The following is a 24,740-nucleotide window of genomic DNA, read 5'->3' on the forward strand; positions in this document are numbered from 1 at the left end:
TTAGCGGCGCGAGTCATTTCACTGACGGAGTTTCTTCAGTGGAAGTTGAGACTGGGTTCATTCTTTAGTAGCAATCGACGACCAGTTCACGGTTTTTGGTTGCGACTTGATGATGGTTGTTGTCTTCGATCCGAAATCATTGATGGATAACCCATCCAGGCCGAAGATGTACAGTTTGAATATATGATTAAGACGATCATGGTAATAAAAAAAAAATACAAAACATATTCACGTGATAATTCATACATGCGTTGCCTTTCATACCAACAAGGTCAAACAATGTTTACTCTTTTGTCCAACCTTCCTAAGATGCCTTCGTTGAATTAAAACGGCAGTGAATCGATCGGTGATTCTACAGATTCTTCAATAAATTCTAAAGATATGAAAATCGCGAATGACCAAACTTAGTCTATTGTCTGAGAAGGAATGTCTTTTCGAAATTTTTGATATAAAGATTTAACGGGAATTCCGCCATGGGCCATTTCGAGTCCTACCAAATCTTAGTGGAAAAAAATTTTGCATTCTTCGTTTGGACTCATTCGCGTAATTCCATGTACATTGTTCATCTTTTAGTGTAAGACACGTCGCCAGTATACTAATAGTATATTGGTGTGACGTATGTAAATAATTAAGCAACGTATTGATAAGAGAACTTTTGTATGAAAAAAAGAAACAGTTTCGCTTGTCACAAAGTTGATTTTTTATCAGACTTTTCTACAACATGTATTACATTGCGTATGGTAAGTAAGAAGGCATGCCAGTTTCTTGGTTGTAAATAGATTTAGGTGTTACTCACGGTTCATTAATATTTTATGGTGCTTGATATAAATGTTGCCACTGGTTTTTGAGCTCTCTCTTGTATAAGGTCGTTTTACTTAAGATCAAAACTTTCAAGTCTTAACGTGCTGCTACTTCGCGTGTCCGTATGGAACCACTGCAATGGTGGAAAGGAAACATAAACCACTTTATTCTGTATGTAAAGAATTTGTTTTTCTTTGAGTGTTTGATAACATGGCTCTGATCAGAACCATGTTATGATTTTATCTGAATTTTATCTGATGCTGTTCTTTCCTTTCCTTATTAGCTTATTAATATCACAAACATTTCTTACATTAGCTTGTAGTCAAGTCAAATTTAAGTGTTAAATGAATTGTTATGTGATTACACTCTCTTAAGCGTTTAGATAAGTCTGTCCATTTTTTTATATATTTTATTACAAATTGTCAGTAATCGATATTTTGAAGGCAGAATTATTTATTGTCAGTTTCACTAGTATGTAAATATGAATATGTGCAATATCTATGTGAAAATGTGAAAAAAATTATTTTGTTACCATTCCCTGTACATATTTCGATTTATACGGATTGATATTGGAATATCTATATGACTTTTAGTTTTCATCGTTACCATTAAGATAAGGCGTAATGTGAAGGTGGTTCGAGCAGTCGCTGATATTGGTGATATGATAAACACAATGTGATCGTATGCTGTCATGAAAAAAAAACACGTCATTTTCGAGATAAATATTTGTTTACGCAGTTCTCATGCAGAAAAAAAACCACCAACATGTGTCTTATTTGTTTGTTATATGTGTGATTACGTTGTACGTGGGAGCTGGGCTTGGCAAAAAGGAACAAACAAACATAACACAGACAAAACAAGACAAACAAAAAAACAACAACACGACCCTTTGAACAAACGTGTTCGTCCCCGTGGAGACATCAATGATTATGTAACGAATCAAGCTTCTCCAACTTCCCTTTGTTGTGAAAATTCACGTTCACGGTCACCAATAAAATCGTAATTGTATACAGGCGTTGGAGGGGAAAACCAGAATGTATCACCTGTAGGGCGCTAAAAACTAGTGAGGGATGTTTTAAGTAGCGAAGATAACTTCAAGGACTTAATAATCTCACCAACGTTGCATTTAAGAACATTCTGTATATTCCCGTCAGCATAAGTCGGTCAAATAAATGGTTTAATCAAAGTATTTTCAGAGTAATGCAAGTCCTTGACCTAAAATATCTGTGGTAGGCATTTCCAAATCATCACCACCAACTTCACTGCATGCGAAGTACAGCTTTTGCGTCTCATGCGCGCAGTGCGTACAAATTAGTACCTGATTTTTTTTATGCTCTTACATCCCAAACCACCACCTGTTCGAAAAGTGGAAACTTCTCTGGAAATTGTTCCATATTTACCTATTCCCAGAAGCTGCACGTTTCGACAATACTTTAGACTGCATGCTGTTGCACATGAATATAATAATTATATATATATATATATATATATATATATATATATATATATATATATGTATGTATATACAGTGTATACATATATATATTTATATATAGCGAAAACTTTGAGCAAAGAAAATGGGTTTTCATCGGGATTCGAACCAGAGACCTCCGGATTACTAAACCGGTGCTCTACCGACTGAGCTATTGAAAGCCCTATATGTAAACCTATAAAGCTCAGTCGGTAGAGCGCCGGTCTAGTAATCCGGAGGTCTCGGCTTCGAATCCCGATGAAAACCCATTTTCTTTGCTCAAAGTTTTCGCTATTTATTATTACAAGTGTTTCTGGTCAGTTTTTCCTTCCTTGTTTCAAAATACATATATATATATATACACATATATTATATATATATATATATATATATATATATATATATATATATATATATATATGTATATATATATATCTCAAATATATATATATATATATATACATGTACAAAAATGTGTGTGTGTGTGTGTGTGTGTGTGTGTGTATGTGTAGAAATTGTAGACATGCACTTGGAGATAAAGAGTAAAGACAAAACGGTGGCAATCATAATGTTTGTCTCGATATGCTGGACAAGAGAGGGCGCTAAGCAAATATTTTGTGATGGACAGGTTGACTATTTATATCAAATCACAATGACGACATGAACAGTTAAAGGCAGGTAAAATACAGCTTGTTCAATCATGCATTTATCCATATAGCAATAAGGACAATGATGACAATCTATCATCTATTATTACATCATTCTTGTGTTATATTACAATACCCAACTGAATAAGTAACTATCTTAATATAAGAAATTAGAAATTATGTATACATCTACATAATCATTTATTGAGATTATGTATAAATCATGAATATAATACATGTATATATATATATATATTGACAGCAAATCTTGCACATATAGACGTGGCTGGTGTTGGGTAGCACCCCTTTAATCATCGAGCTTCCGGGCGAAAATCCCTTCTTCAGGATCTATACAGTCAATGACAACAACGTATAAATAACCGACCATAACCTTCTCACAGACAACACTACAAGACCACACTCAGCACCAACACAGTAAGTTTTGTTTTGAGATTGTATTTAGTAATAGTATGCTGATTTGTTTTTTGTTATAAAATGTGCTGAATTGAGGTATGTTTTATGTTGAGTATATTTTGAAATGTATAGTATATGAGGCTAGTTGAGTTTAGTATGATTTTATACCTAGGTTGATTTTATTTATACGTTGTTGTCATTGACTGTATAGATCCTGAAGAAGGGCTTTTCGCCCGAAAGTTCGATGATTAAAGGGGTGCTACCCAACACCAGCCACGTCTATATGTGCAAGATTTGCTGTCAATAGATTTACTGTTCTTGCACCGCCCCGCCATGTTGTGGTTAAGTCCTTTGATGTCAGTATATATATATATATATATATATATATATATATATATATATATATATATATATATATATATATCTGTGTGTGTATGTGTGTCTGTGTGTGTACCCCTGCATATAAATATGCAGTAAACTCTTTTTGATAACACTTTTAAGGAGTTTGCCATTCATTTTGGGGCAGTTCTTGTCTTTGTCTTTGCTTTTTATTGTAATCAGTAAGAAGCTGCAATTGGCTTGTCGCATCCGAAATGCCTAGAAGGAGTGGCATTATATCTTATTCTCGGTCCATACTTTCTGATTACTTGCTTTGTGACATATAACACTGCCTTTAGACTGTTAATACGTGAAAAAAAAAAGGATTTTCATGTAGTAAGGAAGTGACATACTTCTTGTTGCAAGGAATTGATTTATTTTTCACACTGTGATATTCGTCAATGTAAAACATATTATTTCCCAAACTGCTGGATTTGCGTCTGAGCCAAGGTGATCGATCCATGTTGTACGCACAAAAGTACGCTTTCATAAATTTTCTTTTTAGGGGGTTTACTAAAAATTACAGTCCTCATGATAACATCACATACGAAATCGGTTTTTAAAAAAATAAATATTATTCATGAGAAAACATTTGATCAAGATCAATACCGACCAAAAATGTTTCCTGGAAAACAAAAGAGAATATGCTTTTGCTGAGTAATCATCTGCCTATAATGCTTGCTGTTTGTGTACGGTATACTTATTTTTTGCCTTTTTTTTCTCAGCCATGTAACACGTATAACATGTAGTTGTGAACTGTCTGTCGTGTTGTTGTTTAGTTTGTGTGTATGTCTGCATTTACGTCTATTTCGCTTTTATTTTTGGATGATTTACTCACAATATACAAGATTATTGATTTTTCACTCCCCATATGAAGTATAGTGAAAGACTACTAAAGTTAATTGTTCCGTTGAGGTTCATTATGACGTCTGGTCTGCAACATGCGTGCATTGAGCTGTTGCTACGTCAGTCAAGCCTTGGGCAAAGCGAGTAGATATCAGTAATAATATAAATACATATGAATAATGTATTAGCCAACCGGTAACTGTGGTGCTAATTATGTTGGTTTTTTTTACACATTTTATCCTTCTCTCTCTCTCTCTCTCTCTCCCTCTCTTTCTCCCTCTATGTTTTTCATTATATTTCTATGTAGATTTAGTAACTGCTTCATCACTTTGTCAACTGAAAGTGTATCCTTACATCACATCGGCTTTGAATTATTTTGTAGGTGGGGAAGAAAAAAAAAGAGATTATTCATGAAAAAGTCGAAACGCACTGATTTGAAACCACTGGGAAGAAGATGAAATGTTGTAGACACTGATAGATATGTGATACGGATGCAAGAGCTAGTTTTTCCCCAGGCATATATCACCCTCTATAGGACGCTAGCCAATACATCATTCCACATTGTCTATTGTTGTTGTTATTGTGTGTTTTTTAGCAACCACTCTAGCTCATGTGCCGTGAAGAGGTTCAGGCTTGGGGTGACCGTTTAACCCTTTCTTTGCCAATGAGTCCAATGTGCACAGATGTTACACGCATACCTATGGGCAGAAAATGAATGCGGTAGGCAGAGGGTTAACAGCAAAATCCTTGCGCGGACTTGACAGGGAGAGACTCTGAATGAACGAACCGTTTGTTTGTTTGTTTTTTTTATTTGCATGGTTTATGACAAACATTGGGGCATGTAGCAAATTTTATCGACAAGTGGCATGGCCCTCTGTTTATTTTCATCTTTACCGTCTCTCTAACAGAATAATGGCACTGCAAGTCACAGAAAAGCTCTTGAGAAAACTATTTACATTTTAGGTTTGCAAATACCAAAATTATTCATCCAGACAGATAACTACCAAACCGATTTATTATATTGTGTGATGTTCAAATACTTGACAATCAGTATTTATGTCACATGGCATCATTGATTACGGGTAGTTTAAAGAGAGTGAACTAACATGACTAATATGAATTAGTTATATAAACACGTTTGAACATCAAATCTCTTCTCTAATCCACCAAGAACTTTCGGTACGTGACCAATAAAACATTTTGATATCCAGTGTCACTTAGCATAGATCTATATTGTACTATGTCTGAGCAGTCTGAGCTTATTCACATCACGAGACAATGTCACGCCAGCACATGCGAAGAAAATTGAATACGTTTCTGAGACCAATCCGCTAAAAGGTCTAACGTCTCATTAATCACGAGAAAACACATACCACAGTTTAGGATTAACTGGCAGGACAAGCAGACAAGTGTTAACGATATTCAACTCACCTGCACTTAAAGTAGAACTCTCCATGTTATTTTTATCGTTGTTGTTGTTGTTGCTGCTGCTGCTGCTGCTGCTGTTGTTGTTGTTGTTGTTGTTGTTGTTGTTGTTACAAAATTAGGCTGTACCTAAATATTCATATAACAAAAAAATTTTTCGGGGGAAAGTCGTCCAGCAAATATTTATTACAAGGCTCGACATGACCGGTGGCCCGGTGGCCCGGGGTCAACAGAAACAGATGTCGGGACACCACTTTTTAAGAAAAGATATGTTTTGATGACCCGTTAGAGCCACGAAATTTCATTGTCGGTAACAACGCATTATATAAAAAGAAGTGAGTTGATGATGTCATCGCTCTACACTTTTCTAGACGACTTGCACACGAACTTTGACTGAATTCCCTTTGTTAAGATGAACTTTAAAAAAGAAAAGAACATGTATACTATGCATTAAATTAGTTAATGTGTTAGTGACCTTGTAATTATAAAGTTTTGCTTTTCCAGTATGCGGGAGTGGTTACTTGTAAAGCTGCTTAATCCATGACAAATAGCGTCGTTATAAAAGCAAAGAAAATCTAACAGCTATGAAGTGAAAAAATCGATTCTGCTCGTGAATGAATTGAATCTTATATCGTTCTTTCAGTGGAATATTTAAACTTCAGATTCATTTGGTGCCCATCCTATCACACACAAAAAATGTGTTCTCTTTGTTTTACTTTACTCATTTTATTTGCCAGGGGGACTATATTTCATAGTGGAGTTTTTGCCTTTAAATGAAGGATAGCTGGCAGCGTGCAATTAGCTGATTACTCAGGATGGGACTACCTCATCACCGTGCCATTGATTGTGGCTATTAAAAGTCAGCGCCCTCACCCGTTTCAGTGCAAAAAGGCACCACAGCGGGCAGTGCGTAGCTCAATTCACCATCATCACAATCATACCTTGGCTGGTGGTATAGGCTGACACTTCCTTTGGTCCGTTCGTAACACTCTCCTGTCACATATATATATATCTTGGAGTACAAATTACATGGACTTTTTTTTCATTAATTCATTCATTTATCTGTTTTCATATTGCCAAGTTATGTAGCTACAATGTTTCTACAAAAGGTGCATAGATCAACATTACAATGTACAATAAATGAACTTTATGACTTTGCAAAAGAATTTAAAAAGTGGAATCTAAAAGAAAAGCAGAATTACAAAACTCAATTACACGAACTTACTGTGAGAAGAAACCTAACCAGTTCTAAACAAACACTCTGGACAAATCTCAACACTAAGTGTTGTTATGTAGAAAAGAAAGAAGATAGAGAGAAAGAGAGAGAAAGAGAGAGAGAGAGAGAGAGTGAGAGAGGGAGAGAAAGAGAGAGAGAGCACTTGGTTAAGTTATCTTCAGTGTGTCATCTTATCTATGCATTTTCTATTTTTAAGTTTTGATTGTTACAAAACGAAAGTAAACCTGCTATAGCAGTTAATGACTAAAAAGCAAATATCTTTCATCTTCAAGTCCTTATCGATAGATCGACCGGAGGAATAATTCATGTCTTTTAGAAATGAACGAAAATCTGACAAAAAATAATTTCCAGATAACCAAAGGTATACAAAAATATAACGCGAAATTGCGAGAAAGTGAATACCCCCTCCCCCTCCCCCCCCCCCCAAAAAAAAGGGGGGAAAGATCTGTGTCACTAATATTCATGGAAAGTCAAGGTTTCCAGCAAGTATAAATCAAAGAATAGGCTTATTTCTTTTATTAGGATGTCCGCAACGATGTTTAAATATCACTTCTTTAATGTGTGCTTAACATATGAATTCTATTCCATTTATTAATTTCTTTATATTGATACAATACACGTAGTAAGTATATTCCAGCCTTAACTGCTAAGTTTGGCTTACTGCATAGACTTCAACACACTTTATATCAGGTGAGCCCAGCAGAGCGTAGCCGGCTACCACGGTAACCGAGGAGTAACGCTGCAAGATGAGGTCATTTATCGTCATGTCACCTTGGAAACGGTTTACAGGAATGGCAAACGAGTCGACCCATCAGGTAAATTAAAAATCATGGCCAAATGATTTCATTGAATTCGCGAACCCCACAGTATCATACCCATATTGATTTCTCTCCCGCCACAGAGTGATCACAGCTTCAGTATGAATAGAGACCAAAGCGAAACCATTTTTTATCAAAACGAAAGTGAGGAAAACACAAACGAGCATTTTCCCCAGTGAATACCACCAGATATTTCTTATCCCAGCAGCCATCACTGAGAACTGTGGAGGACAATAAGCTTGAATGAAAGTTAGACAATATCACTTGTATCGAGGGGATTATGATGTTACAATAACGATGCATATCTAGCACGGTAGAATGACAAATCTAATCGGTGTAGAAGAGAGGTTGTTGGGAGAAAACGAAACCAGGCAGCATGAGTAAAGGTCTTCCAATGCTAATTCGTTTACGCTATTTGTTGGGCAGTTGAAACTTTTCCTCGTGGAAGGAGGCATACTGGAGAAACCTGCTGTCGCAGGCTAAATTTTTGCATGAAGTTTTGGGATTGTTTCCAGTCATCGAATGCGTAAAAAAGGTGCAGAGTACAATATTAAGTACGGTGGCATTCACGACGTGCGTCAGTCACATGCGCGTTGTGACGCTGAACGAATGCTGCAGTGTTGTATTATTCTACGTCGCGAGGAACCGTTTGCGTCTGCGCAAATATATTGGACAGCAAGCGAAATACACGTGGAGAAACACGATTACAGGTCTGCACAGAAATCGATGTAGATACATTCCGACATCAGTCAGTTTGCGATCTGATTTAATCACTACAGAGGATGAGTAGAAAGGGACAGACGATCACTCAAGCCGATATTACCGAGAGCGGACTGTTTTGGGTCATGCTTCTTACCTCATCTTTACTGGGTTGTGCTTGTCACACCAGCAATAATGAAATAAAATAGAAAATATAAATTCTCCAACGATATTTGAAAGCAAGTTAAGGTAATCCTCTGCAAACTCAAATTTACGTCGTGACTTTGTTCACATGATTGCGGTGATTGCTTAGCAAGCTGATGTGAGCTCACGATTTGTGTATGAATGGGAAGTTTTCTTCTAGTCTGGACTGAACTCAAGCAACTGTTGGTGGAAAGGTCTTCTCCCTTGGACGGTGGCGACCTCGCCAGTTTGATAAGATGGGATCTGGTAGCAGTTCACACGGGTCTGCCTCCAGCCGGCGGAGCGTCGGGAGCAATGAGAGTAGGACGACAAATCCAGTCGCCCCTGTCTCCATTACTGTCACCGTCACTGACGAGACCGGCCTGAGACCGAGTCACGAATGGACCGACAAATACTTCAGCAACCTGCCCGCCAGCGATCCTTACAGCGACGACGATCTCGAGACTGTGCTCGACGATGATATGGACGCTCGTTCCGTGGTCGGGGAAGAAATGGGAGCTTCCCCCGTGATCCCAACAAAGATGCTGCACGCACACATGGCAAAGCCATTCCACTCCAAACTTCAACCATTGCAAATACATGGAGTAGATTTTCACGTGAGTATGATCAACTGTCACTCCTTCCAAAGAATCATTCGAAGCTAATTTTCTATAGGCACAGTTTCTCCCTCTTGCACAAGTGAATGTATAATCGGGCTTGAAAGAGTTGGATAGGCGCTTTAAGGATCTATGGCAACAGAGTGTGTCCCGCACATGCCACAGGTTAATGATTTATTCATAGACTCCACGGTGCATGCCGTGTGCGTTGCGATACGGAATCTGCCATTTGCTGCCAAGCTTGCACAATTAAATTGCATCATATCCATAACATCGGATGTAGATTGACATGTTCGTTCGTCCCCCGTGAGTACAAGAGAGGAGCTAAGCAATCTGTAGTGGAGAGTCACTTCAGAGCCCTATCGGATATACGTACATGAATTAGATACATTCGAGATATCGTCATATAATTTTTCTGGTCAGAACATTAATGTTAGCACTGCTTTTCAAAGAGGATTTTGTGTTGCCTTTGGTGGTACCCCCAACAACGTGAGGTAGCCATTCTTACTATTGGGCCGAAGGGTACATGGTAGATAATAACGCATCATCCAAGGCTGTAAGCAACTGACATGATGCGCCCTTAGATCCTCCTACACGAAAGTCTGGACTCTTCTCCGCTTTTCCAAGAATGCCCCCTATATCAAGTCTTGAATTGGTATGCTGACTCCATGTCGCGAGAGCAGACATATAGTAGCTACATATTCTTCAATTTAGCCCGTATTCACATTCATACATGTATATAATGCTCTCATCCTTCCCGCCAGTCCCCTCCCCCTCCCCTATACAGACGAATTTTCCAATTTCTTTTGCTGAATCGAGATTTTCCTTACGCTATGACATTGACAGAAAACACGCGGCTCATCAGGAGATGGATAATTATCATAAACACGGTGAAGGGTAGACTTGAGAGTAAGGCAGCGCAAACGATTCTCGCAATCAATTGCTAGTGTGTCTTCTGGCCCTTCTGTATCTATGACAACCGGCTTACGCTTACATCATACATACACGATTTTCCAAATGGCAGACGAAATGAAGAGCTGCACATAACATTAACTTGCTTTCATCCGAGTCAAGGGCAGGTGCAGTATGAAATCGAACGTCGAAGCAAATCACCATCCATGAATTAGATTTCACTGAGTTACGAATGACTGATAAATGGGAACGGATATAATGTTTGATGCGTGGTGTAACAGCTTGATGCACTCACAGGGCTGCTTGTTGACTTTTTTCCCGTCCCTGACTTTCTTTTCTAGGAAACTATAGGTATGTTTTAAAGACCTGAAGAAGGAGGAAAAACTGGTCCTTGTGAATGTTAACTGTAAACCTCGATGATGATGCGCATTGCATCTTTCATGAGCTTAACTTTGAATTAATGAGAAAATAGAATGTAATATTCAAAGGAATTGCTGCCAGAGTGAATAGGTTTGTGAGCCAACATTTAAAATTGTCGACAGCTGTATAATTGCAAACAATAAGCAGGAATTTTGGGAGAGAACCAGCATAGGGACGAGTGTTGTGGTAAGTATTTTAAATCAGTGTCTTCTTGAAATAAAGGTGTTAACTTCGGAGGCACTGAAGAACAGATGCGATTCTTGAGCAGTAGTGTGGATAGATACGAATCAGTGATATCATTTCGAGAGACGGACTCGACTTAAAGGTACACGGACCCAGCATCCGAAAGAGGGCGCTGTTGAACGGCATGACGATTACCGCCATCTTCATTACGACGATCGACGATGTAAAGCTAGCTATCTGCCGCGGTTATCTGTCAGTCAAAGTAGATAGTGTGTTTTCACGCAAGTTTCCACGAATATCTTGCAAGAAAACTTTATCTTTGAAGGATCCGTAAGTAGTAGGCGGAACCAGTCAGGAACAAAGGCCGAATGAAGAGCCGAGCTGAGATTCGCATTATTTCGAACATTTTCTACATTACTCATAATCGGCTTTATTCGGATTTCTGGAACATGGTAGACGCAAAAGCGTGGGTCCATGCAACAGCGCCCTATGGAATCCTGGGCCTGTGTCCTTTTAACTTTAATTGATAGTTCTCTCTTTGATCGGAAGTGTTCATTTTAAATGTTTGATATTTAAAACGATTAAAGACACAAAGTAAAACGATTCAACATCACGTCGAGTTTTCATTGGCTAATATTTATTCATGAACAGTTGGACACTAACCAGCCTGAGCATCACACGGAAAGCTACGAGAACCAGAACCTGGTGATCAGACGAGCGCAGAATTTCAAACTTACCGTACGGACGAGCAGGAAATACGTTCCAGAGCGAGAAACGTTGTACATGCGATTTGCCGCCATGTGTGAGTGTAGTTGTTGAAGTGAATGAAATGGATTCCGTTTAATAACCATAGGTCAAAGCAAATATTGAGCAGTTCGTTATGTATAATAATTGATGTGTACGTTTGTTTGTCATTAGTTTGTTTATACATCTGTGTAAGTTGATTTGTTAAATAGAATAGACATGATTCCCACTCACATGACATCGCCCTTTAGTTGAACACATAGGTTGTTTCGTGAGTAAAGTGTTTATAACAACAATCAAAACGTGTTTGTTGTCTGGTGTATGGTCGTTTATCGTTTTTGTCATTATATTATTTTTTTAAAAAATGCGCAAATGTTCTTAATCATTCTCGTTTTGAAATCTCAGCAAAACACCCTCGACAGTCAAACGGGACTCTTATTCTGCTACCGATCCATGACAGTGATCAATCCAACGGCTGGTCCATCGCGCTAGAATCGTCGGATGACGGCAGTGTTCGAGTCATCGTCTGCACAGCAGTGACTTCAATCATAGGACCATACAGTCTAACAGTCGTCATCAAGAACAACCGCACTGGACTCCAGAGAGAGTTCAAGGAAGCGGAGCCAATCTATCTCCTCTTTAATCCCTGGTGCAGAAGGGATCCGGTGTACATGGAGAACGAGGAGGAGAGACGGGAGTATGTGCTGGAAGACCAAGGGGAGATTTGGAAGGGGAACTACCGATGCCCGCTCTCTCAGAAGTGGAATTTTGGACATTTGGACAAGGACGTTGTCGACACGGTATTCGGGCTTCTTCACGACTACGTGCGAGTCGATGATCGAGGGAATCCCGTGAAGGTCGCGCGAATCCTGCCGGCTGTGCTAAATGCAGCGGGTCGCCTGCCCGGCGGCGTCCTCGCGGGCAGCTGGGACAGCAAGTACGCCGGCGGGATGGCGCCGACGCAGTGGCAGGGAAGCGTCAAGATTCTGGAGGAGTACCGGAGAACGAAGCAACCGGTCAAGTTCGGCCAGTGCTGGGTGTTCGCCGGACTCTTCACCACCGTGTTTCGATGCATGGGGATCCCCGCACGCTGCATCACGAATTATTCCTCCGCCCACGACTCGGACGACTCCATGGTGATCGACAAGTTCGTGGACGACAACGGGGTGGACATTCGGGGCGGGGATTCGGTGTGGCTCTACCACGTGTGGAACGAGGCGTGGATGACTCGCCCAGATCTGGACCCCGGGTTCGATGGGTGGCAGGCCGTAGACGTGACTCCTCAAGATACCAGCGAAGGTCTGTTTTTGTTCCTTGAATTTATGCAAAAAAAAAACAAAAAACAAAAACAAATCAGCTTTGTTCAGTTGATCAAACTCTGCATGTGCTGGTGTAATTTTGGAGCTTGCAAATGTTGCTTGAACTGTCTTAATGATTAATTCTTCCACTATTCGTGAACACGAATGGGAAATCTAATTCTCAGAAAACCGTATGGACCAGAAATCATTGATTGACTCCCACTCCTCCCCGAAAAAGAGAAGTCTGATTCTAAGAAAACCGAGCTGTTCAAGTATAGTTGTTCGTTTATGGAGAGGGGAACAATTCAATTATTACTATTGTGGAGATCTTTTGAAGGCACCTATTTATTCTTTAAGCATTTAGATTTCGTTACCAGCCTTCCCAAGGCTAAATGCAATACCCTTCTTCACAAAGATTAATATGCAGAAGATAACATGACAAACTAGGGCACAAGATGACCATGACATAAGCACGTAGAATAGAGGACAAAGAATACAGCAGAAGTGGAGGTCTCTCATAGAGGAAATTATAACGAGACATTAAGACTTAATTTAGTCTTGGAGTTTAACTCTTTCAGTGCCATACGAAGTCTTTTTCACACAGGATCCATGTGGCTTTTTGATAAGAAAGCCTATGTTGAGTAAACGAGTGAGGTTTGAGAGTGGATGTCAATCCAGTTTTTCGATCCTTTCCACACAAGGCATATATCAGTGCGGTCCGGCTCCAGTAGCAGCAATCAAACGGGGATCTGTCAACCAAGGCCATGAAACAAGGTATCGGTTTTTTGTTACCACTGATGTCTTCCTTGATATTTCCATCTTGCTGTTCCTCTAGTTGAAATCTTTGTTTCACTCCAGATAAACTACAAATGACACGTAATACTTGTGCATGCCGACCACTTAGAAGTAGCAAAGATACGCCGTAGCTTTTTCCTCGGCCACGTCTTTATCAAAAGTTGATTTTTTCAAGTTTCTGTATACTATCCATGTATGCCGCTACCCAGTCAGCCTGCCAGTGGCGTATCTAGGGAAAACGGTGCCAGGGGCAAGCGCGAAAATTGCGCCCCTAATTTCTGAAAAAGTGTTCAACCCAAACCCCATCCCAGTAGGGACTTTTAAAAAGTCCACATGATATGCTTTTTCAAGCACTTAAAAGGGGGCCTTTTGAGGGTGATTTAAATGTAATAAATTTTGATAAATTTTGGCGAGCGAGCGCAGCGAGCGACCCGAAAATTTTTGCATTTCAGCTTACAAAACATGGAATTCTTGTCATTTTTTGCTTGTTAAATCTTACAGTTCTAATCAAGATATAGTAACGGCCTTATAGATAACGATTTATACCAACAAACTGAGAAATTGAAAAAATACTGTAAATTAGTACGCGCGAGTGAGTCGAAATTTGTATATTTCCGCGTCATTATCACGTTTTGTTCTTATCTCTTTCTTTTTTTTTTTTGATAAATTTTGGCGAGCGCAGAGAGCGAGCCGAATTTTTTTTTTTTTTGCATTTCAGCATACAAAACATGGAATTCTTGTCATTTTTTGCTTGTTAAATCTTACAATTCTAATCAAGATTTGGTAATGGCCTTATAGATAACGATCTATACCAACAAACTGAGAACTTGAAAAAATACTGTAAATTAGTAAATTAGTACGCGTGAGTGAGCCGAAATTTGTATATTTCCACGTCATCATCACGTTTTGTTCTTATCTCTTTTATTTGTGATAAATTTTGGCGAGCGAGCGCAGCGAGCGAGCCGAAATTTTTTCCATTTCAGCTTACAAAATATGGAATTCTTGTCATGTTTTGCTTGTTAAATCTTACAATTCTAATCAAGATGTAGTGACGGCCTTATTGATAACGATTTATAGCAACAAACTGAGGACTTGAAAAAATACTCTTAATAAGTACGCGCGAGTGAGCCGAAATTTATATATTTCCGCGTCATTATCACGTTTTGTTCCTATCTTTATATATATATATATATATACATATACATATATTTATTTATATAAATTTTGGCGAGCGAGCGCAGCGAGCGAGCCGAAAATTTTGTATTTCAGCTTACAAAGCATGGAATTTTTGTCATTTTTTGCTTATTAAATCCTACAATTCTAATCAATATATACACCTGTAGTGACGGCCTTATAGATAACGATTTAAACCAATGAACTGATTACTTGAAAAAATACTCCAAATTAGTACGCGCGAGTGAGTAGAAATTTTTATATTTCCGCGTCATCATTACGTTTTGTTCTTATCTTGTTTGATTTGCTTTTTCGCTGCCCCCCTCTGCCCCCCCCCCCCCCCCTTCCCGGTTCGGGAGAGATTTTTTTTTCTTTTCCTTCTTTTTTTTTTTCTTCTTCTTCTTCTTCGTTTTTTTTTTTCTCGTGTTTTCGTTCTTTGCGCCCCCAAGGAGTGGCGCCCGGGGCACGTGCCCCCCTTGCCCCCCCCCCCCCCCGATACGCCACTGCGTCACTACCAGAAGCTAGGTCCCTTGGGATGCTACAGGATATTTATCGCTTTAGTTAACTCACTAGTAAGCCTCCATAATTGATGTAATTACGTTTTGTCTTTCATATGTTTTCTTTGCCATTGCAATGATCAGGTTCATGTTTGCAGAGCTAAATGCCGACCGTGTGACGTGGATGGTCAAGCCAGATAAACACCACCGGAACAATCCCGAATCAGCCGGCTACGAACTGGTCGACGTCGAGAAGAATGCCGTCGGGAAGTTGTTGTGCACCAAGGCCGTTGGGTCTGACGAGTTTCAAGATGTAACCATGGATTATAAATACTCTGCAGGTTTGACTCTCTTTTTTTTTTGAACACACATTGAACAACCCAGGCACATGATAATTTTAGAAGTTTTGTGGTATATATTTACGTAAGTATAATATGTGACAAGGTTTTCTTTTGATCGTTCGGGGTATCGTTATGATTATCGGGGATCGTTCGGGGCAACGTATATCTAACGACTTTTCAATTCACTTGCGCTTTATTTCCGTACAACAAAAGGTTGATGCAAAATCAAGGCATTCAATAAATCATATTGTTAACAATTTTGTACGAAATACAATCCTCAAAGTTTTAAGTAATACAACTTGAAATGGACGAAGGAATAGAAACAATGCATGCTTTCCGACGGGGATAAAATGAAAAGATATTATATATAACGATGGAAAAGAGTGAATAATCTATTGCTAAGCGGCGCTTGTAATACTCAGATCACTCGAAAATCAATTTGCTAATATCATCGAAATTCATGTATCTATAGATTAAGCATTTTGTATGATATCCATAATATCCTGTATGGAATTTACATTCTTTCAATATCATCTTGAGCAAAAACCTAGCGGCGAATTTAGCTTTTGTTTTCAAGCACTTGGTGACTTCTTCGTCGAGTGACCAATGGTGGATTGCCACGCGTCGTCCATTGTAGATGGCGGTGTCCTTTGCCGTTCCTCAACTGGTACTAGGGATTATGTACAATGTAAATAAACTAGATGTTGTCCTCGTTTCGTGACGGAATCAGACCCACGATTTGCTTGAGTGCCACGCCCAAAATGATGATATAAAAAATGACAAAAATGCCGATAGAAATCTGGTGATTTTGTGAATATCTTGTTTGAAGATAATGTGATGGTTTAACAAGCAAAGTCATTATGTTTACAAATAATGGTTAGGATGATTGAATGAACTAATCAGCACACAAGATTAAACAGTTGAATGCAGTTCATGAAAACTTGCATGCCCATTTGTCTGGAGCACCTGTAGTCAGTAATAACTAAAATTACGATCACGAATAAAAGGTTTTTCAAGCATTTAAAAAAAGAGAGGAGAAAACAGTTCTTTTACCTCTGGTAAGTACCAAATAAACGTACTTTATAACGTATCATTGTGTCAACACGTTTGGGTCCAAATTACCAAAGACGAGTTCTTCATATTCCAGATATTGAATTTCAAAGTTTGGATCATCACTTTGTTTCAACCACAAGCGTCCCTCAGACTTGACAGATCTGACTGTGATATTATAATACAACTTTGTTGGTAAAAAGTTAATGTTTATACGCTAAACGGTAAACAGCACCATCGACCTTAGATGATCAATTAAAAAGATGACGTCACAAATGCAATTTCTCATAAGCTTTGGACAATATTATGCAAGTGTTTTGCTTCGCAGTGGGCGTAGGAACTAATCCACCTCTCATCATTCTATAGCTTGCTCTGCCCTTCTCTCATTGCAGGGTCAGGCGAGGAGAAGGCAACAGTGGAGATGGTGCTAGCTAAAGGTATGCGACGGGGGTTCTACAACGTGGAATGCCCTGATCACGACGTGGCAATATATCTCAACGACTTGAACGACGCCTACATAGGGGACTCCTTTGAGCTGAAAGCGCGGATTTCCAATCTTTCCGATGAGACAAGGACAGCCACTCTGATAGTCAGCCTACAGAGCACCCTCTACACTGGTAAGATGTAGAGTCCAGGGGCGTGGATACTCCTCCTATATATCCTACCCCCCCCCTCCCCCCCCCCCCCCCCACACACACACACACACACACCGGCTCGGTCTATATCCATAGACCAAGTATCAGTTCAATTCAGCTCAATTTAAACTTTTATTTTCACTTCTTTCAACAGAATGTAAAAAAAAAAAGAACCAACGTAAATTTGACATGCGTTTTAAATGATATATTATATATACACAGGTAACAAGGAATGTTCATGTCTGTAGTCATTACAAAATGAGGCATTACTTATGCAAACATATTTAGACATTGTGTGAAAAAAAGAAATAGAGGTACTCACTCAAAAGACAGTACACAATGTTGTCGCACATCCGGAACAGAAGGTGACAGATATTGCGATATAGGCATTTGTTTCCCTTTGATATTCATTTTTCTTATTTTTTGACTAAAAAAAAAAGTCCCAATATCTCTCTAAAAGTGTGTATTAGGGTCCTGTTTCATAAAACTTTGACAACTGCCACAGTGCTATGACAGATTTGCTCTCAGCCAATCAGATGCAAGGATAGCATTAACTTATAAATAACAACTATCGTAACTTGTTGTTGATAACAAGTTTTATGAAACGTGGTCCTGATCGTTGACTTTCAATGCTTCAAAAAGTGTATGTATGCTAATGTGCTAGATCTTTTTATGCAATGTGCTCCAGGAATTATTCGGCAGGAGATCAAGAAGAAAAAGATGGTGATAAGATTGGAAGCACGTGACCTTCAAGATCACGTGCTACCTGTGCTCGTTGACGAATACGTGGACAAGATCGAAGAACAAGGTCTTCTCACCGTCTTCGTACTATTGACCATCAAGGCGAGTGAAATTCATCACTACGTTTATCATACATACATACCAATCATTAAGCGTAAGTAATTATACGTATATATGTATATATTCATATATGGATATGTGTGTGTGTGTGTTTGCACGTTGTACAAACATATGTCTTTATCCAAGATTGATCAATTTCATGATGATCTCAAATAATTATGTAACAAAAATTAGAGACATTCACATGAAACTGTCTTGCTTAATATTAGACAGTTACTAGTTACATACCGTTCAAAATTCAAAGTTCAAATATATTTTCCTTTCCCTCAGTAAACAGAAATAGTTATATACAGTGTGCAAGCAGAAAATATTTGTAATAACTGCACAAACGTAAACTAACAAAGTACATGTGATAATGAGAAACAAAATGAAGGAAACATAATTACATTTTTTCTAAATATTTACATGATATGCATAGTACAAATTAATTTTATGAATCATACGCAATGATGTCCACTTTAAAATCAGCTTAATCATAAAGTCAGATATCATGGCGGGATATCTCATTAACTGTGTTTCCGTATGTGCAAGAGCTGTAACTGGTTTAGGGTGGGGATAATGTGCAATGTGTGAAATAATTTGGGGGCTATGATATTGATGTGGTCTGTATGAATATTCTTTAATAAATTTTGTTTTGAAACTTGTAGTTATTGATATTGTTTGAAGTAGTATATTCTTTTTATCTTTTCATGTGTATAAATTATTTTCTCTTGTTCAATGTTCACGATTAACGATGATATTTTGTGTTTTGATTTAACGTTTAGTTCCTTTTAACATTGTGACTGAATATCCATTATAATTTGGGGTTTTTTTTAATATATGGTGTTTAGATGTGTTCATAGTGAATGTGTCACAAAATCAAATCTCCATACCATGTTTTTTTAACATAATTTGGACAAATAAAGAAAATTAATGAAATGAAGACAATATCACTACTGTGAACAAAAAAACAACAACCTTATTTCAATTTCGCAAGAGAATGATGACAACAAGACTGGCAGGACTTTCTACTTTCTGGCATAAAGATACTAAATCAACCTTTATTTGTTTTCCCCATTACACCAGGAAACGGACAAAACAATATCAAAGCGTGAGGACATCAGACTCCAGATTCCTAGGCTGGAGGTCAACTCAGAGGTGACCGGGTCAGAGGTCATATTGGCAGTCGAGTTCACCAACCCTCTAGAGAAAGTGCTGACGAACTGCAGTTTTGAGGTCGAGGGGTCAAACCTTGTCAAGCCGTTCTCGGTGAAACAAGAGTGAGTAAATTTGAGCATGGACCCCACCATAGTCAGCCTTTTGTGTTAGCAGCAAGTGTGAATTATTTTGAAATCAATCATACATGAAATCACAGTCTGCCATCATATCGCTGTCTTGATACGTGTGCTAAGAATGGTAAACAGTCGGCAAAAATACTGTGGCAGACGACTGCCCTCTTTAGTTCACTTCAAAGAAATATGTATGATGTGTATGATGCGTTTTATCTTTAACTCGTTCTCTATCTCTCTCTATATATATAAAATTATATTATCATCGTCTTTATCTTCTGCCTACCTATCTATCACTATATTTGCTGTCTGTTTATCCATTTTTATATCGATATGTTGATGTATTCAACTATTCATATATTTATCTATAATACCTATCTATATACATTGTAGGCCCTACCTATATCTATCTATCTATCTATCTACCTATCTATCTATCATTCTATCTGACAATCTACCTATACAAGCTTTTCAGTAGGTACCCTCGGCCGACAATTTTTAGTTGTCTCTGCATTGACATTGTCACTTTCTTTCATTTGTTTCTCCCCCCCCCCCCGCCCCCCCCCCCACACACACACACACAGACTACTAGTATAGTCATGCACCTTTATGTCGTATCCTTTAGGTTTGTGTATTTAGTTACATAAAGATCGGTAATCTCTATATACTTATAAATTGTCTTGTCTACTTTGCAACTGTATCATCATGAGTTATTCATTGGAGTTTTTGTTTTAAATTTCGATATTTTCAGTCTGTGTCATATTCATGAAAATTCAAGTGTATAATTGTGTGAATTTAATTTGAAATTGAACTGAATTTAGATATTCACATAACGATCTCTATATACCTGTATCATTATATTTCCATCTATGTATACCACTCTAACACATTTTCTATACTCTCTCTTGATCTTGGTACCGAAAGGGACATCCCTGGTAAAGGCTCAATCTGCCGGAACATTTCTTTCAAGGCCAGGAACACGGGCTTGAAGTACATCCTAGTAGGCTTCCATTGCAGTCAACTCAAGGATGTATCCGGGTCCGTCCTCATTCAAGTCAGGTCTCTCTAGCACACAGTCACATGATGAAGACAGCGGGCAGCCAACACGAGACGACTGTAACATTGTACAGTGTGGAGGAATCCGGGGTAGAACTTGAACTCGTTACTACTGGAGTAAAATCAATGCAAACAAAATGTAGGAAAATAATCCTTATCATCACCGTCCGCATCGCGGTTGAAAAATCAATCCCGCCTGATCTTCTTTCTTTTTTTAAACATCGCGGAGGATCGCCCTGAGAGGTGCGTGTGAACGAAACGCAAAGAGAAACTCGAGGTTTTAATCGCACAATGCAACGCGCCACGGTATGTCCGGAAAATCGGATGCCTGGGGTAACGTTTTGGAAACTGTTTTTCCTTTAGGGAAACTTCGCGATATTCATGATATTTGTCCAGCATAGCGTGTATGAACAAATATGGCAAATGCAAAAACCGTAATTTCTGTGTGTGAATGCGGCTTAATTCGTTTAGGTCCTATATAGTGATATTAAGAACACGAGACAAGAAGTTATCGTTTGTTTGTTTGTTTGTTTGTTTATTTGTTTTTATTGTTTTTCATTGTTTGTTTGTTCTAAAATGTATAAAATAAGTAATTATAGATGCTTCTGTCACAAAGAATTGAAACAAACATTGAATTGAGGTGTCTAGCATGTAATCTTAATCTGAACACGATTATCATTAAAGTACAAATTTTAAAGCACGTCTAAGAATAACGAGAGCCATGAATACCGAATGTTTTTGAATTTTACATCAATTTCTATACTTTAGTTGAGAACGTTTTCCAATTTTTTGCTTCATTAGTTTCTTTCATGTCGCAGTTCAGAAATCTATGCTTAGTAGGGCTATTTTATTTCCTCGACCAAAAATAAAGATATTGTGCAGAACATCTGAGTGACTATTTGAATTTCAGAAATAATGTTCATTGCAATTCAACTTGATTTCATATTTCAAGACAATGTCGATGATATTCTTGAATATAAGCTGGTGACACGAAAAATAAAGAATGTCACTCATTCTCGTTATAGTTCATTTGTCAGTCTAGAAAAATCGTCATATTCAGTGATGAAGAACCCGTTAGAAACCATTATTGATTAGTATAATGCTTGTTAATGTCGGTACTATGAAATGTATCAATTGATATTGCAAGTACGAATTAAAAACCTGCTGGCCTTGTAAAAAAAAAAGTTCGTGTAATAGAATTACACACTCGACGCACACACACACACACACAGTGATAAAAAGATAAAGCCATATTCCTGAATAAACATATGAAAGGGTAAAGAGTTGCGTAACATATAAAAGGTTTGTTCAGGTGTAGAGTTATGAAGATTAGAGAGGCCGGGTCAGGATTCAACATGAAGATACATAGTTACAGACAGGAAAGTGGATCTACACAGCTGGAAGACAGAATCTAGGAGTACCAGATGAAAATGACTCTGTCCTTTTACAACCCGTACATGACAGGTTTAGCAACTGAAGAGAAATTTGTTTCCCTTTCTCTCCCTCTCTCTCTCTCTCTCTCTCTCTCTCCTTCTCTCTACCTTTACAGGGGCGGATCCAGGGAGGACCGCAACCGGCGCACACGCCCCCCCCCCCTTTATTTTTTGTTGAAACAAAAGAAATAAAAAGAAAAAATGGGGATGGGGTGCGTGCGCCCCCCTTCAATTTTGTAAACGCGCCCCCTCTTTACGGAATTCCTGGATCCGCCCCTGCTATATACCTGTTATTCTATGGATCTCCTCTTTCTTCTCTCCCTCCCTCTCTCTCTCTCTCTCTCTCTCTCTCTTCAATCCATCTTTTTTTTCTCTTTTCATATCCCGTGAATGTTAATCTGAATGAATTAACTCATACATTGTTTCTGGTTGTATTGGCATGTTATGCCTTTTGTCTGATTTACGTGTGCCTTAGTAATTTAATGACATGAAAGTAATAAAAGTCTCCCTTACAATCACAGTATGTGTGTGTGTACGTCATAGATTCATAAGCATGCAGTCTACCCCTTTCCCCCGAAAAGAAAAGAAGTGTTGAGACGCAGGAGTTGGTTGGAACAGAAGTGCTGAAGTTTTATTCGCCATGTTATTACGTGTCTGGTGTGCAAACCGAAGGCAATAATTCTGTAGTTCCGAGAGTAATGACAAAAATGAACTTTGATTTATTTCGACGTTAAACCCACAATTTACACACGATTAAAATCCAAAAGGTAGATAGCAATAAAGATGTCGTGGATTTGACATACCAGAGATCAGCTTCTGTAAGTTAAGCAAAAGACCTGATGTTCCATTTAGGCTTTGGAATGACACATCTCCTCTTATCAAGTTAACGGATTGGATGAAAGAAGACAATTATACGACGGAACACAACGTGCCAAATCAGACAAACTAAGACACTCATACGAATGTGTTTCTCGACAAAGGTAATTAATAGCGCAGAATTGGTGAAAAAAGGTGATGTCATGACAACAAACTATTTTAAAGTTGACAATTATCCCTTCGCCTGCTTGTTTGTTTTCAATGATTTCATTTAAAACCAAACAAAGAGGGAAGCAACAGAAAAATATACTTAACATGATTATCTACAATACTCACCCAAATACTTATTAGAAAATCGGATGGTAACCCCATTGAAGCTGTGCAACAGGCGAACTTTTGGTGATCATTTTTTTAACCATTTTAACCTCCACGAAAGTCTGATGAAAATTAATGGAGGCTATGAAAAAGTATAGTGTAACGGTGTATGTCATCAAGCCCTGTCAAAGTGCACGGTTATAAAAATATTGTTTGTGGGAATGAGTATACTATGCAACATGACGCACTACTTAAATCAATCTAGCTTTCATGTCAAAAGTTGTATACCACAGAAGCGCCACGAACACACGTCGCCAGATGAATAAAGATTTGAGAATATCGTCTACCCTATCTGGACACAATCAGAAGTACTGGAGAGAGAGGATTGAAACGCCAAAGGTCAAATAAAAACATCAAGATAATAACACTTTTTGCAAATCTTAGAATAAATTTTATTTTGACAAGTTCATTATAATATCAAAATAGGAAGTGGGTGAATCAACACACTTGTGACTCCTTGAATAAAATGTCGAATTTCTTATATCCAGCCAAAGTCGCCTGCTTCAATTTTTCAGAGCTGTAATGCATTTTTGCGTAATCTGGACAAGACACTGTCTAACAAATGGGGAGCTTAGATGCGAGGCTTGATTTCAGATAACAAATCAATTTTTTACTCAATTTTACTTTCGTCTCTGAGCGATATGTTTTGTGTATGTTTTTGTTTAACCCCTACTTTAGCAGAGCTAAGTTACATGACGCCATACACGCGTACCTTTTAACTACGTCGTAGCTTTTCTTTAACCCTTTCTTTGCTAGGTACTTTGGACAGTGTGTACAATATCTTGTGGTTTTTTATGCCAATTTGTACTGAAAGCTGCCAAGGTTAATGGGGATACAGTGATTCTTAAGTAGACGTTAACCCGAGAAGGTGAGAATACGTATATTTAGCTGCACATGTTCTTGTTTATCCTTTTGATGAAGTAATATAGGTCATGCGCCCCACCCCCTTTTTTTGTAGAGAGCGGAGATTAATCGATTTGCTAAGCAGCCTTCCAAAACTACTTATTGAAAGTCTTTTCGTGGTTGGAAATGAGCTTTTATTTGATATGCAAACGAGTTCCTCGGTCAACTCTTTGGTAGCCATTGGAGCATGTCAAAGCCTACCGTTGTGAGTCAGGCGTCGTGAAAACACTCGTAGGAGCTTTTCACGTTGCCCTCAGAGATCTAGACTGTTTCGAGACATCAAGCGGACGCTTCACCGCCAATCACGTGTATCCAGTGGGACTCTAGGAAAGGTGTGTTGGTAATTTCATGATTTTCATTCATTTCTAAGTATGATTAGTATAGTGGTCATTGTTGTTGTTGTTGTTGTGTACGCGTTTTACAAGTTTAAGTGTTCAGCAGAGA

The 24,740-nt window shown here is 38.4% G+C and overlaps 1 protein-coding gene across 1 annotated transcript; it reads left to right on the plus strand.

The window, feature by feature from the left end:
- The first annotated feature begins 9,176 nt into the window (after positions 1 to 9,176).
- LOC139717352 (coagulation factor XIII A chain-like) lies at positions 9,177 to 20,782 on the plus strand. The gene is made up of 9 exons (XM_071628857.1): positions 9,177 to 9,536; positions 11,703 to 11,853; positions 12,201 to 13,094; positions 13,795 to 13,867; positions 15,703 to 15,899; positions 17,342 to 17,566; positions 18,273 to 18,427; positions 19,511 to 19,704; positions 20,638 to 20,782. Exons 1-9 carry the CDS (start codon positions 9,177 to 9,179, stop codon positions 20,780 to 20,782), a joined length of 2,394 nt encoding a protein of 797 aa, XP_071484958.1.
- The last annotated feature ends 3,958 nt before the right edge of the window (positions 20,783 to 24,740 follow it).

Source organism: Diadema antillarum, unplaced genomic scaffold (assembly GCF_040938485.1).
Source record: "Diadema antillarum isolate AM-2024a unplaced genomic scaffold, OU_Dant_1.0 scf00000074, whole genome shotgun sequence".
In the NCBI taxonomy this organism is placed as follows: Eukaryota; Metazoa; Echinodermata; class Echinoidea; order Diadematoida; family Diadematidae; genus Diadema; species Diadema antillarum.